This window comes from Prenolepis imparis, unplaced genomic scaffold (genome assembly GCF_030444845.1).
Source record: "Prenolepis imparis isolate NDT839.2.m4 unplaced genomic scaffold, iyPreImpa1.0 SCAF_14, whole genome shotgun sequence".
Classification (NCBI taxonomy): domain Eukaryota; kingdom Metazoa; phylum Arthropoda; class Insecta; order Hymenoptera; family Formicidae; genus Prenolepis; species Prenolepis imparis.
Genome location: NW_028141172.1, coordinates 9,311,556 through 9,323,939, shown reverse-complemented (window position 1 = coordinate 9,323,939; position 12,384 = coordinate 9,311,556). Strand labels below are relative to the sequence as shown.

The window sequence follows — 12,384 nt, the reverse complement described above, 5'->3', positions numbered from 1 at the left end:
GGTATAATCGAAGAACATATACTATATAGTTTTATAGCTTGATTATATAAATCATTATAAACGATCTTGAAATAGTATTTTCAAGTAAGAGAAAACTCAAAATTTATCGAGATACATGGAGGGGAGAACATCAATTCAATTAGTGGTATCTAAATCATTGTGAAGATTACATGGAACATTGGTCATAGTCGAGAATCGTATGAAAGCCGATCGAGTATAAAAATATCTACAAGAAGAGAAAATTGTTATGTTAAAAACGTTACAAACGTTATGTGTTTTACTAAAACTGTTAATGCTAACGAAAATGACCATAACGTTTTCGTCAGGAAATCTAGGGATTCTGGAGGATCTTTGAAGCTCCGGTCCAAGAAGTTACAATGAAAAGTATTTTCGTATACTCTAATTTATCAAGAGACACGGTAGTGTCTCGCGCCTAGTTTGGGCGAAGCCGACTCTCAGAAGCGAGGCACCGTGTATCTTTACGCGAATCGGACAGTTCGAGATAGTCATAGATTCGGATGCTCAATAACGACTGAAGCGATCGAATTTTTACTAGGTTTAATCGATAGATTGAGGTCGAATTATATAATGAAAGTGTCTTTATTTTTGCTCTACGTGCTTTGTAAGCGGAAATATAATAATGCAAAGTCTAAATATGAAAAATTTCGTTTAAGAAACATCCACGTCATCATCGTTCACGCATACATAGTGGTATCTATCGTGCTACACGCATTATTAATCACACGTATACAACACATGCATACACGTATATCACATGTAAACAACACATGCAATAGATGCATGTAGTGGTAATCTTGTACTGTTCTCACGTTTCACAACAGACGGCGTTAGTGGCGCTTCGCGATATTAGCAGCGTGCGGGGTTATGTATTAGAATCTTTTGACATATGATAGGTTAAGTGTGCGGTTATCCAGGATCATAATTGATTGATAGAAGAAGAAGAAGAGATTTATAAGAATCAAGTAATTATTTTATATTTTTTATAACAATATTAACAATTATATTCTTATTCATATTTTTTATAACAATATTAACAATTATATTCTTATGAAAAAATAATAGGATGGTTACGTAACAAGAAAATAGTTATTATTATATTATTATGAAAAAAATATAGTATATCACATATAAGTAGTATTGCATATCACATGTATGTACCCTCACAGCACATCAACATTTTAATAAGATTGCAATAATCTTAAATTGTAAGATTGTAAGATTCCACAGAGATTAATAAATGTGCCATTAACCTTCCAATAACATGTGCATGTTCGTCCAATCTTATTCCCTTAACATCCCAGAAACCTTATAGGACATGTTGTATTAACATTCATATAACATACTAAGAACCTTTTAATATTACAAATTAAAAGATCCTATAAGGTTTCTGGGATGTTAAGGGAATGAGATTGGACGAACATGCACATGTTATTGGGAGGTTAATGGCATATTTATTAATCTTTGTGGAATCTTACAATTTAAGATTATTGTAACCTTATTAGGATATATGAAAGATTCATTTAAAATTATAAAATTGTATATATATGTTTTATATTATTTATTATGTAATATATATAAATATATATATATATATAATTATTACATTATTAATATATATATTATATATATATATATATATATATCATTATATAATTATATATTATATATTATTTTAATATAACATTATATATATATATATATATATATATATATATATATATATTCGACTGGCAAATCACATCTTACATATTATTATATATATATGTTATTATAAATGATTTTTATATAATAATAACGCAGTAGCGTAACAATTTATTTGACTGGGATGCTTCCGCAAAAATTTTTTGAGTCCCCTTGCACAAACATATAAAAAATTGCATTATATTTTTAAATAAATTTAAAGAAAAATTAAAACTAAAAAATTAAATAAAAATTTAAATAAAAATTAGAACGAAATAAAATAATACTTATTGGCCGCGTTCAACAGACTCAACAGCTCAAGTAGCAATCGAACGTGATTCTTACTTTTAGAACCAGCCAATTAGAAAATTGAAAATTGAAAAAAATGCACCCGGAAATAACGCTACTGCGGATAATAAACTTAATAGTATAATATAAACTATATATAACTTTTACAATATATATAAAATAAACTAAATATGAGTTTTAATATGACTTAATATGAATTATATATTGCATCTTTCCATCATCAGTTCGCATTCTCTGCTTCGTCGATTGCTTCACGCTCCTGTTGCTTTTTCGCTTTTGCTCTATAAAAATTTCTCCAATTAATGTGTGTATTTTTCAAACAAATTTATCTGTGATATATTTTTTTAGAGTAATTATAAAAAGCGTTATATGTGTATTGTATTTTTTCTTTTTTATTAATTATAATTCTTAATATACTATTTTTATTTTTAATTATTATAATTATTATATTTTTAATTATTATAATTTTTAATATTTGTATATATATGATTAACTATAATATTGTAATATTAATATAACAAATAAAATTCTTATTATTATTAATGAATATACATATACATGTATCTACACATATATATATATTATATATATATATTTATTTATTTATTTATTTATGTACAGGTAAACGGGAGTTATCCCTTTAAAAACAAATTAAAAATAAAATAAGTTGCGAACATAGAAAATGTACAAAAGTTATCGCTGTATGATTACGCACAATTTATAACATTAAGAGCCTATCGCAATAAAACTAAAACACAGGAGGGAAATAACAAGTCTATCGTAGACAATGGGATAACGTTCGTCTGAAGGTGCAGAGTGATGATTGAAAGAAATCCACACGATCAGAGAACTCATTCGCCAGCATGCAGATTCGATTCAGGGGCTTGTATCTTCCATAAGAGGTACGGTGAGACTCGACATTAAATATGACGCCCTTCCTGAGAGGCCTAGCCGGAGCACGCAGCCCCACATACTCTAGGAGCTCCGAACATGTAATACTCCCATTAATCAATTTGAAAAAAAACAGTAGATCTAGAAAAGTGCGTCTATTTGCTAAAGTAATTAGCCGCAAGTTATTCAGCATATCATCATAAGAGTGATCGAAAAAGCGCATTGGATTATCCGTTATGAAGCTCACTCTACGCAAAAAGCGGTGTTGGATTCCCTCAATCTGAATATCATATTTGGCATAAAACGGAGCCCAGACAATGGAGGCGTACTCCAAATGAGGCCGTACTAGCGCACAGTATAACAATCTTAAGGTGTGCACATTATTAAAGTATTTGCCAGTCCGCAAGATAAAACCCAGTTTTCTATACGCGCAGTTCGTGATACTCATTATATGCTTCTCAAACGATAGATCAGGGCAAAAGGTGACCCCAAGATCGCGTACAGAATCTACCTCAGAGAGACGCACCCCGTTTATCGAGTACTCACGCATGCAAACGCTTCTCCTCCGACTAAAGCGGATTACATGACATTTCGCTATATTAAACTGTAGTTTATTAACATTGCACCAACGCTCGAGCCGAAACAGATCAAGCTGCAACAGATCCGCTTCCTCAAGGTCATTTACTCGTCGAAAAACTTTTAAATCGTCCGCATATAGTAGAAATTTACAGTGATTAAAGACCTTGTTAATGTCATTAATAAATAGATTGAAAAGAAGCGGGCCCAGGTGAGAACCCTGGGGCACGCCAGACGATGCTTTAAAAATTCTAGATTGGCAATTATTGATCTTTACAATCTGTGACCTGTCTGTTACATAACTTGATACCCATTTCAGCAAAGTACCATCAATACCAAAGGCCCGCAACTTAGTGAGTAGCAGGGAATGATCAACGCTATCAAAAGCCTTTCTAAAGTCCGTATAAACTGCATCGACCTGGGAGCCATCCTCCACCACTGAATTAATAAAATTCTGATAAAGTAGCAGATTAGTCACGACGGAACGACCGGCAATAAAGCCATGCTGTTCTTCAATCAAAACATACTTAAATAATGATGCAAGTTTATTCGCTATTATATTTTCGAATAATTTAGGCATGAGGCATTGCTTACTTATTGGTCTATAATTAGAGACCAAAGTTCTATCACCGTCCTTAAATATTGGCGTAACGGTGGATAGCTTCCAGGATTCCGGGAAGATGCCACTTACTAAAGACTTATTGAAGATAATCCAAAGTACTCTAGATAGTATGAAATTGGTTGCTTTAAGAAAGAGCGGAGGAATGCCGTCATAGCCAGAGTTGGATGCTAAATTCGTGGCATTTATGCAGTTAAATATATCCCCGATGGAGATATCTATATTCAATAGGCTCAGATCATGTTCACACACATCAACATCGCTGCCACCCTGCACATCCGAACCGGAGTAAACAGATTCGAAATAGTCCGCGAAACAATTTGCTATGGCTGATCCATCATAGACAGACGAGCCATTGTGATAAATTGACATTGGAGGTTTATTAGAAGTATACATGGATTTTGTGAAGCTCCAGAAAACATTTACATTACTCGAGATAGCCTCCTCCGTGCGGTGCACATAGCTCCGCAGACACGCCGATGAAAGGGATTTACATCGAGCCCTCAGACCCGAAAACTCCATATAATCCGAAAAGCAATTAGTTCTCTTATATCGGATGTGAGCACTCTTTTTGGCCTTGATGAGAGTTTTCAGTTCATTTGAGAACCATGTAGGATGCTGTGATTTGCGGGTCATATATGTAGGAACAAAATTAGAGATGACATAATCAAGATGCCCATACAAAAAATCCACAGCTTCATTTGCATCCAGAAATTTTAGTTCTTCATCCCAGGAGATACTGCCCAAGTAATCATTAATAGCATCATAGTTCGCACGTTTAAAGTTCCACCTATGTTCAGCGTGAGATGACAGCGATCTTTTCAGTGGCAAAGTCAACAAGATGGCCGGATGATAACGATCGCACGCACATAAGTAATCAACGGCTAGCTCCACTGAAGCGCTATGCAGTGTGGAAAACACTAGATCTAAGGTATTCCGATTCGCATTAATGATCCTATTGTGCTGGTAAAAATTAAATTCATTGAAGAAGTGTGAGATAATGTTAGCATGCGGTAACATATTACAGTGTCGATCTGATTCATATTGCAAGTAATTGTTATTATTATGCCACTGAATATGCGGAAGATTATAATCGCCCGCAATAAGAAAATTAGCATTAGGTGACGCGACTAACACTTCTTCAACAGAGAGGCAGTGAGCCTCATATAGAGACGGTTCCGATAAAGGAGGCATGTAAACAGTGCCGACAATAAATTGTACATGATCAAGGCGAATGTCAACAAACAGCTGTTCGACGCGTGACTCTGAGATATTTATAGCACGACTAAATATAGAATTTCTCACAGCAATCAACACACCTCCTCCGCGCGAATAAACACTATTAGCAATATTTCTATCATTGCGAAACACGGTGAAATCATCAAGGCCAAGCTCCAAGCTCGATATACCCTCATGCAGCCACGTCTCAACCAAGACTATTATATCGTAGTCAACAGATACGGACGCCACAGCACACCGCAGATCACAAAGCTTCTCAAACCGCGAACATTTTGATAATAAATAAGGGGAGAGCGAGTTAGTTTTTTGAACTTGACTTTACATCGACGATTTTCGGCACACCGTTTATATAACGAATTGTTTTATTTGTTTCTCCTTCGTCCTTCAGGCGCCCCAGAGCGGCCCGCAGGTCCCTAAGATATTGTCTTTGCTTCATTGTTTGATCCTGAGAGATGTTGACAGGACCAGAGTATCGCGATTTATTCCTCAGGATTTCCAGCACCTCCCGTTTTGTGGAAAAAGAGACACGCACCGGTCTAGAATGACCTCGCTTCGCCTTTCCCAGTCTCTCCGTTCGCATTGCGGAATTCACGCCAGGCTGGATAGTCCGAATGATATCCCTCACCAGATCATCATCTCCACAGCCATTGTTATCGGACTCCTCCAGATTGAAAAATATCAAATTAGTCGATCTTCTCTCTCTATCTTCCATTTCCTCGATAACATCCGTCTCAACTGAGCGCAAGGGGTCCAATGGTTGAATTACTGTCGACCGGCTCTCAAGTAAGTCCACTCTGTTCGATATGCTCTGAATTTCATTTCTGACCTTGTCCATATCAGCCTGGTGCATCTCCACGATCTCTCTCCGGAAAGTGAGAAACTCTTCCTGTATTACCCTCCTGATATCCTCTAGGAGCCGCGGACTCGCATTCAAACTTTGAGGCGAACTTCCGGAAGGGCAACTCAAGAACTGACCATTCAAGAAGGGATGACCGCTACGTGCGAGACAACTCGGATGCGATGCTATATTGCATCCACCACAAGTTACAGGCTTAGCCACGGCTACACCGCATCCTTTGCATATTTTTTTTCCATCCATTTCGTTAGAATCACAACTAGAGAAAACTCAGCAACAGCGAAATAGGCGGTATACGGATTTAACGACAACAGGTCGCCGAACCAAAACACGACCGTCCTCAACCAGTGTATACTGTATACTGTATATATATAATATATATATATATACATACTCTGCTCTTTGCACTCGCCACTTAGCGTGTATTAACCAACTCGATATTGACTCAGCAATCTGTGTATCACTTGATTCCGGTTTATGAATTCGTATCACTCCTATAAATAGGAAAAAAATCGATATTACTATAATGATACTAAAATATATGTATGAAAAATAAATATTTACTTACATAAATATTTTCCTACAATAATTCTTAAATAAAACGTTATATTTATATAAAAACGAAAATATCAAGATATATATTATCAGTAGTTTGCAAGAAAAAAAGCGAGTGAAAAAAAAACTTTTTACAAACTAAGTTTCAACGAAATGGATAATAAAATTATTTTTTCGATTAATTTCAAGCAGGCTTTAATAGAATTCTAATTTGGAGTTTATATGTATACAGTTATATAAAGATATGTTGAATATTAAAAAGTCACCATATATAAGGATTTTATCCAACAAATTGTCATATATTAATATATAATAATGTCAAATGTTATATGTATACATATTTCCTGAACAAATATATTGAGATTTTTCATCCATTAATTATATATGTATATTTATAAAGTGTTTCATATAAGTAAATTTTTTTATACTACTATGTATTACTATCTAAACTTATTTTTGAGATTTTTATTTAACTTTTTTGTGTAAACTATGCATTGTGTGTGTGTGAATTAGTAACTCTATATAAATATGTACTAACATATATATTTCCTGAATAATTTTATATTGATATAATATTTTTACAAATATTTTTATGGAAAATTTTTATTATGTTAATATGAAAATAAATATAACTTCATTATTGAAAGCATCAAACCTGGTACTAGAAATACTCTATTCTATAAACTCAAATATTTTAAGAACAATTTGTGAATAAGGATAGTCTCGTCTATGTTTTGTTGTTTTGAATATGGCAGAATCGATTGTTTGAGTTTCATGTAATACTCACTCTTCACAATTGAGCATAATTTTAGAGCACTAAAATTTTTCTTGTTTCGTTGTCCTAAATAACTGAAAGTCTGTGCAAAATGGTCGCTTAGTAACTTTTTTAACATATTTGGGATTATATTGGACAAATTCACTCCACCCACTTGTTTCAGCGTGTTTACCTAGAGACAAGACAGAGAAAAGAAGAAATTCGTTATTAATTTAAAATATGAAATATTATCAACTAAAATTATATATATATATATATATTGTTAATTAAACCTATATATATATATATATATATATATATATATATATATATATATATATATGATTTTAGGTTTGTGTACGTATTATGTATGTACACGTATTTTTGTGTGAGTATGTACATATATATATATATATATATATATATATATATATATGAATATGTTATATATAAAACTACATATTAACCATTTTATCTGCAAATGAGCTAGTTTTTAATAGCTGTTCTAATCGTTCTAATGCTTGCATATTTTGTAATGGAAGATCATACTCCTCATATAATATAGTATTGTCGACTGTTTCTTCCTCCCTATGCCGCATAATGTTTGATGTTTCTAGCAATATCATTCTATTTTCTAGAGCAGTCATTTTGTTAAGCAACAATTATTACCTTTTCGAGTTGCCATTTTCATCTGATAGATTGTCACAATATCTCCGTTCTGTTGTGTATCTATTATTTATTGTCGCTTCTTTATCTAAACTTTTATTATGTTTAGCAGAACTCATTTGGCACTCAGATTTTGAGCGTTCTATATGTGTTGATGGCGGTGAAGCTAATTGACTTGCAGAAATCTTTTTATTGTTCGTGACACAAGATTTTTTTGTAAGTTTAGGAAAGGGTGATAATTTGGTTGTTTTCTCACTAACGTCAGAATCAAATTCACACTCCTCTGACGAAGAATAAATTTTTTTAGCTCGCATATGTCTTGATTTTTTTTCTTTGACGCATCTTCTGTTTTCATCATTTTCTGTGCTTTCGTCAGCCGTCAAATCTGACATATTTTCAGCAATAAGTAGCTTCTCTTTTGCTTTTTCATATAAATCTGAAAATATAGATAGACATAAAAAGGATATTTAAAATCGACATATTTATAAATAATGTACATAATCGAATTTTTGAAAAATAAATCTAACTTGTTCTATAGAAGATTTTTAAAACATCATATTTTTTCCAGTTTGAGTTATCTTCAGGAGATAATTGTGATGCAACAGCCTTTTTTATTTTTGTTGGATCCCGAAAAGTGGGATAAGCACATTTCATTTCACTCTCGTTTAACCAACATGAAGGTACTATTGCCAGGCCATCATTAAATTCTACGACAATGTAGATTTTCGAGGTGGCCATTTCTGCTTAAAGTAGATAAGTTTTGTGAAGATAGAATCACACGTTAATATAGAAGATCAGAATAAACTAAAAATTTCATTTTTTAGAAATAAACAAACGGGACTATATAAATAATAATTATAACTATTCTTCGAACTCTATACTCGTATATATACATACTTAAACTATGCTGATTTTATAATTCATTTATATTTATAACTTATATATATTTATAAAATATATTTATAATTTTTATATTTACAAGTAAAGCGCGGATAAGAGCGTTATCGGAAATGCGAGCAAGACTATCCAATCGAAAACCTTCTCCGTATGGCGAGGATTCTCGATTTGAAAATTTCGCTCGTGTTTCCGGTAGCACTCTTATTTATACTATAACTATTATAGTTATATTATCTATTATTATTAGATAAATTATTTTTAAATGTATGTATTAAGGGGCATATAACAAACTGATCGCCATACGGAATTTTCCAAGCTTTTGCTGGTACATAATTTATGTCCCATGCAGTTAAAGTTTGATTTTCATAATTTTCATTTACAATATTTATTTGTAAAAGTGAAGACTGAATAGGTACATCATATAAAACTTTTACATTTAATAGTTTTTTCCCAATCACAAATATAGTTTTATCTTCACACTGAATAATATTTTCTATTTCTATGTACTCTCCATTTTCTAATATGCAGCAATTATTTCTTTTATCACAGCGGATTGTATATAATAAATTACACAACATTTTATATTGACTTTTAATATTCTTAATATTGTTTTCTAAAAGGCCATCAAAATGTTTATTATCTAAATATAATTCAAAACCTCTTATTTCATAATTCAGAGTCTTTTCTTTAAATGTTTCATTTATATTTTCAATTTCACCAAATCTTTTTGAAATTTGTTGTAATGGTTTGTCTCCTTTTCTCAATAGTTTTTTAATTGTTGACATATAATTTTCAAACCTAAAGCAACTAAAGTTATCTAATATTCCAAATTTTCTTACATCTGCAACAAGATGTAGTAAATTATGTATATTGTGAGATACATGTGCTTTATCATATAATTTTGCAAAAGAATCAACAAAGTGTTTCAATAAATTTTCAGCATAATCTAAATAATAATTTTCCTTACAAAAAGTTTGATTACATAATATTGAAATAGCAATATGAAGCGTTAAAAAATTGTTATACATGTCTCTGTCTAATATATCTTTTAAAACAATAGGCCCTAAATATAAAAGAAAAGTTCTAAATTCTGTAGCTTTCCACTGTTTATAATCTTTCAGAGATCTAGGTCTTCTATTAAATTCTAATGGAACTGTTGATCTTATATTTTTGAGTAATCGAGAAACTCGTTCACAGAAGGTATTAGCTATTCTTTTTGGAACTACATGTTTCAACCATAAACTTATTAATTTTCGCATCACCCCTAAACATACTAAATGCATATAATCAAGTGGCACACAAGAAACTAATCCAAAATTGTTTATTTCCTTTAATATACATTCTCCTTGCTGATATTCTCCCATGTATTTATTATCTGCCAGTTCTGAATCAGTATGTAAGCTATTTTTATTTATTCCAGGAAAACATACACGTCCATGCCATTCACCTCTTATGATACATTTTGTACAGCTAGAGAACCCTGTATGACTTTTTACTGAAAAAACAAATGATTTTGCTGGTGTATCGCAAATCAATGCACTTAAATTTACTTTGACTGTTATTTCATTGACACTAATTCCTGTTATTATTAATGGCTTTATATCTGATACAAATCTTTTTAAAAATTCATTGGGATCTTTTGGTTTTGCATATCCATAATACAGTCCTGCAATATATACTTTACCACATAGATTTTCCGATACAAGAATAGGCCAAAAACAACCGTTTGAAGACCGAGATATAGTCATGCCATCAATATTTATTAATAAATCCAGTACAGAAATTTTTTTACCACTTTTTCTTATATCCATTATCATTTTTTCCACAATACTTTTAATATCAAAGTGACAATATTGACCATTGCCCATTTCAATAACCTCAGTAATATTTCTAGGAGTTTGTAAAAGAGTTCTAGAGTCCTTTGGAAATTTTGTATTTGTATAAGAATTTAAAATTTCTAACAGTGGTGTCAGCGCAGAGTGTGTGATTCCAAATTTTATTGCCCATGCAGCTACAGATTGTTTGAAATTTTTATTTTTATTTAAAGACTCATCACTCATAGTTTCAGAATAAAAATTATTATCTGTGCTTATTGCTTCTAAGGACTCATGTAAATGTTCAATTAAACTTGATTGCGATATGTTGTCATTTACATTGTCTTCATTTGGTGATATAAAAGTAACTTCATCATCTATATTTCTCATATTTGCAGTATTTTCTTTATTACATTCTATATCTGTATTCATTGAACTATTGCAAGGCAAAGTTTGTGCCTGTAATAATAAACTTCTACTAAAAGAATACGAATCTGCCTCAATTTTAGCTAAACGCCTAAGATGACCCTTAGAATATATTTTATATTTATGTATTCTATTCATTATAAATATTTATAATAAAATAAACTATTTATAATAAATAAATAATTATAATAAATATTATATTGCTATTATAGATACCGAAAGCACGATAATCTAACTTAACTTAACCTCTTAATATACATAAATCTATATAGTTAAATATTTATACAATTTTTATTTATTACCCAGTTTTTAGTATGATGATTGAAGAGATGCACAGATGAGTTGAACCGATGCACACACTCAAAATAATGCACAAAATACGAAGTATTCTTTTCCTCAAAACGTGGCTTTGTCCGATTATAACAAAATCGTCACATTAGGTTGCGTTCGGAAACGTCATTGAGTGCATTCCCTCTCTTTCTATATCATTTCTCTCTCAGTGATATAGAAAGAGAGGGAATGCACTCGGGTGACGTTTCCGAACGCAGCCTAGAAAGAAAGGAAAGTAGTTCAGTGGCTATAATTGGCGCGCTCAATAAATTAATTGGCGCGCAATTTGAATAACAAAGTTAAAACAAAATAAATATTTTTGCAAATAAATATAAAATAATTATAAATATGACACTTATAAAATATTGAAAATTTATCAAACATAAATAATACGAAGAAATACTTATTTTATAATATATTATAATAAAATATTTTATAATATATTATTTTTATAATTAAATTTAATTAAATTTTTTAATAAATAAATAATTTTGAAAATATGAAAATGTGCAAACATCAAATTTAATTAATATTTTAAAAGATATTTTATAGTTTTATATTACGTATTTTTAGTATACCCGAAAAATGAGATAATTGCGTGAAGATTACTGAAATATTGAAATAAAGTTCCATTAATCTTCCGACAACATTATAATGTAAGATTATATTGTAAGGTTAGTAGTATATACCAACAACCTTACAATATAATCTTACATTATAATATTGTCAGAAGATTAATGAAATCTTGTTT

At 31.2% G+C, this 12,384-nt stretch overlaps 1 protein-coding gene across 3 annotated transcripts; it reads right to left on the bottom strand.

The window, feature by feature from the left end:
• Positions 1-1,744: 1,744 nt before the first annotated feature.
• On the bottom strand, positions 1,745-11,863 carry LOC145945275 (uncharacterized). Of its 3 annotated transcripts, none has more exons than XM_083054170.1 (7): positions 11,606-11,863; positions 8,694-8,909; positions 8,170-8,602; positions 7,968-8,088; positions 7,534-7,693; positions 6,586-6,685; positions 1,745-2,291 (listed from the first exon to the last, which is right to left on the bottom strand). In XM_083054170.1, exons 2-7 carry the CDS (start codon positions 8,902-8,904, stop codon positions 2,231-2,233), a joined length of 1,086 nt encoding a protein of 361 aa, XP_082910296.1. In that variant the 5' UTR covers positions 8,905-8,909; positions 11,606-11,863; the 3' UTR covers positions 1,745-2,230. The 3 variants fall into 3 exon arrangements, with proteins under 3 accessions (XP_082910296.1, XP_082910295.1, XP_082910294.1); XM_083054169.1 differs by having other exon boundaries at positions 8,694-8,906; XM_083054168.1 differs by having other exon boundaries at positions 8,694-11,863.
• Between the last annotated feature and the right edge of the window lie 521 nt (positions 11,864-12,384).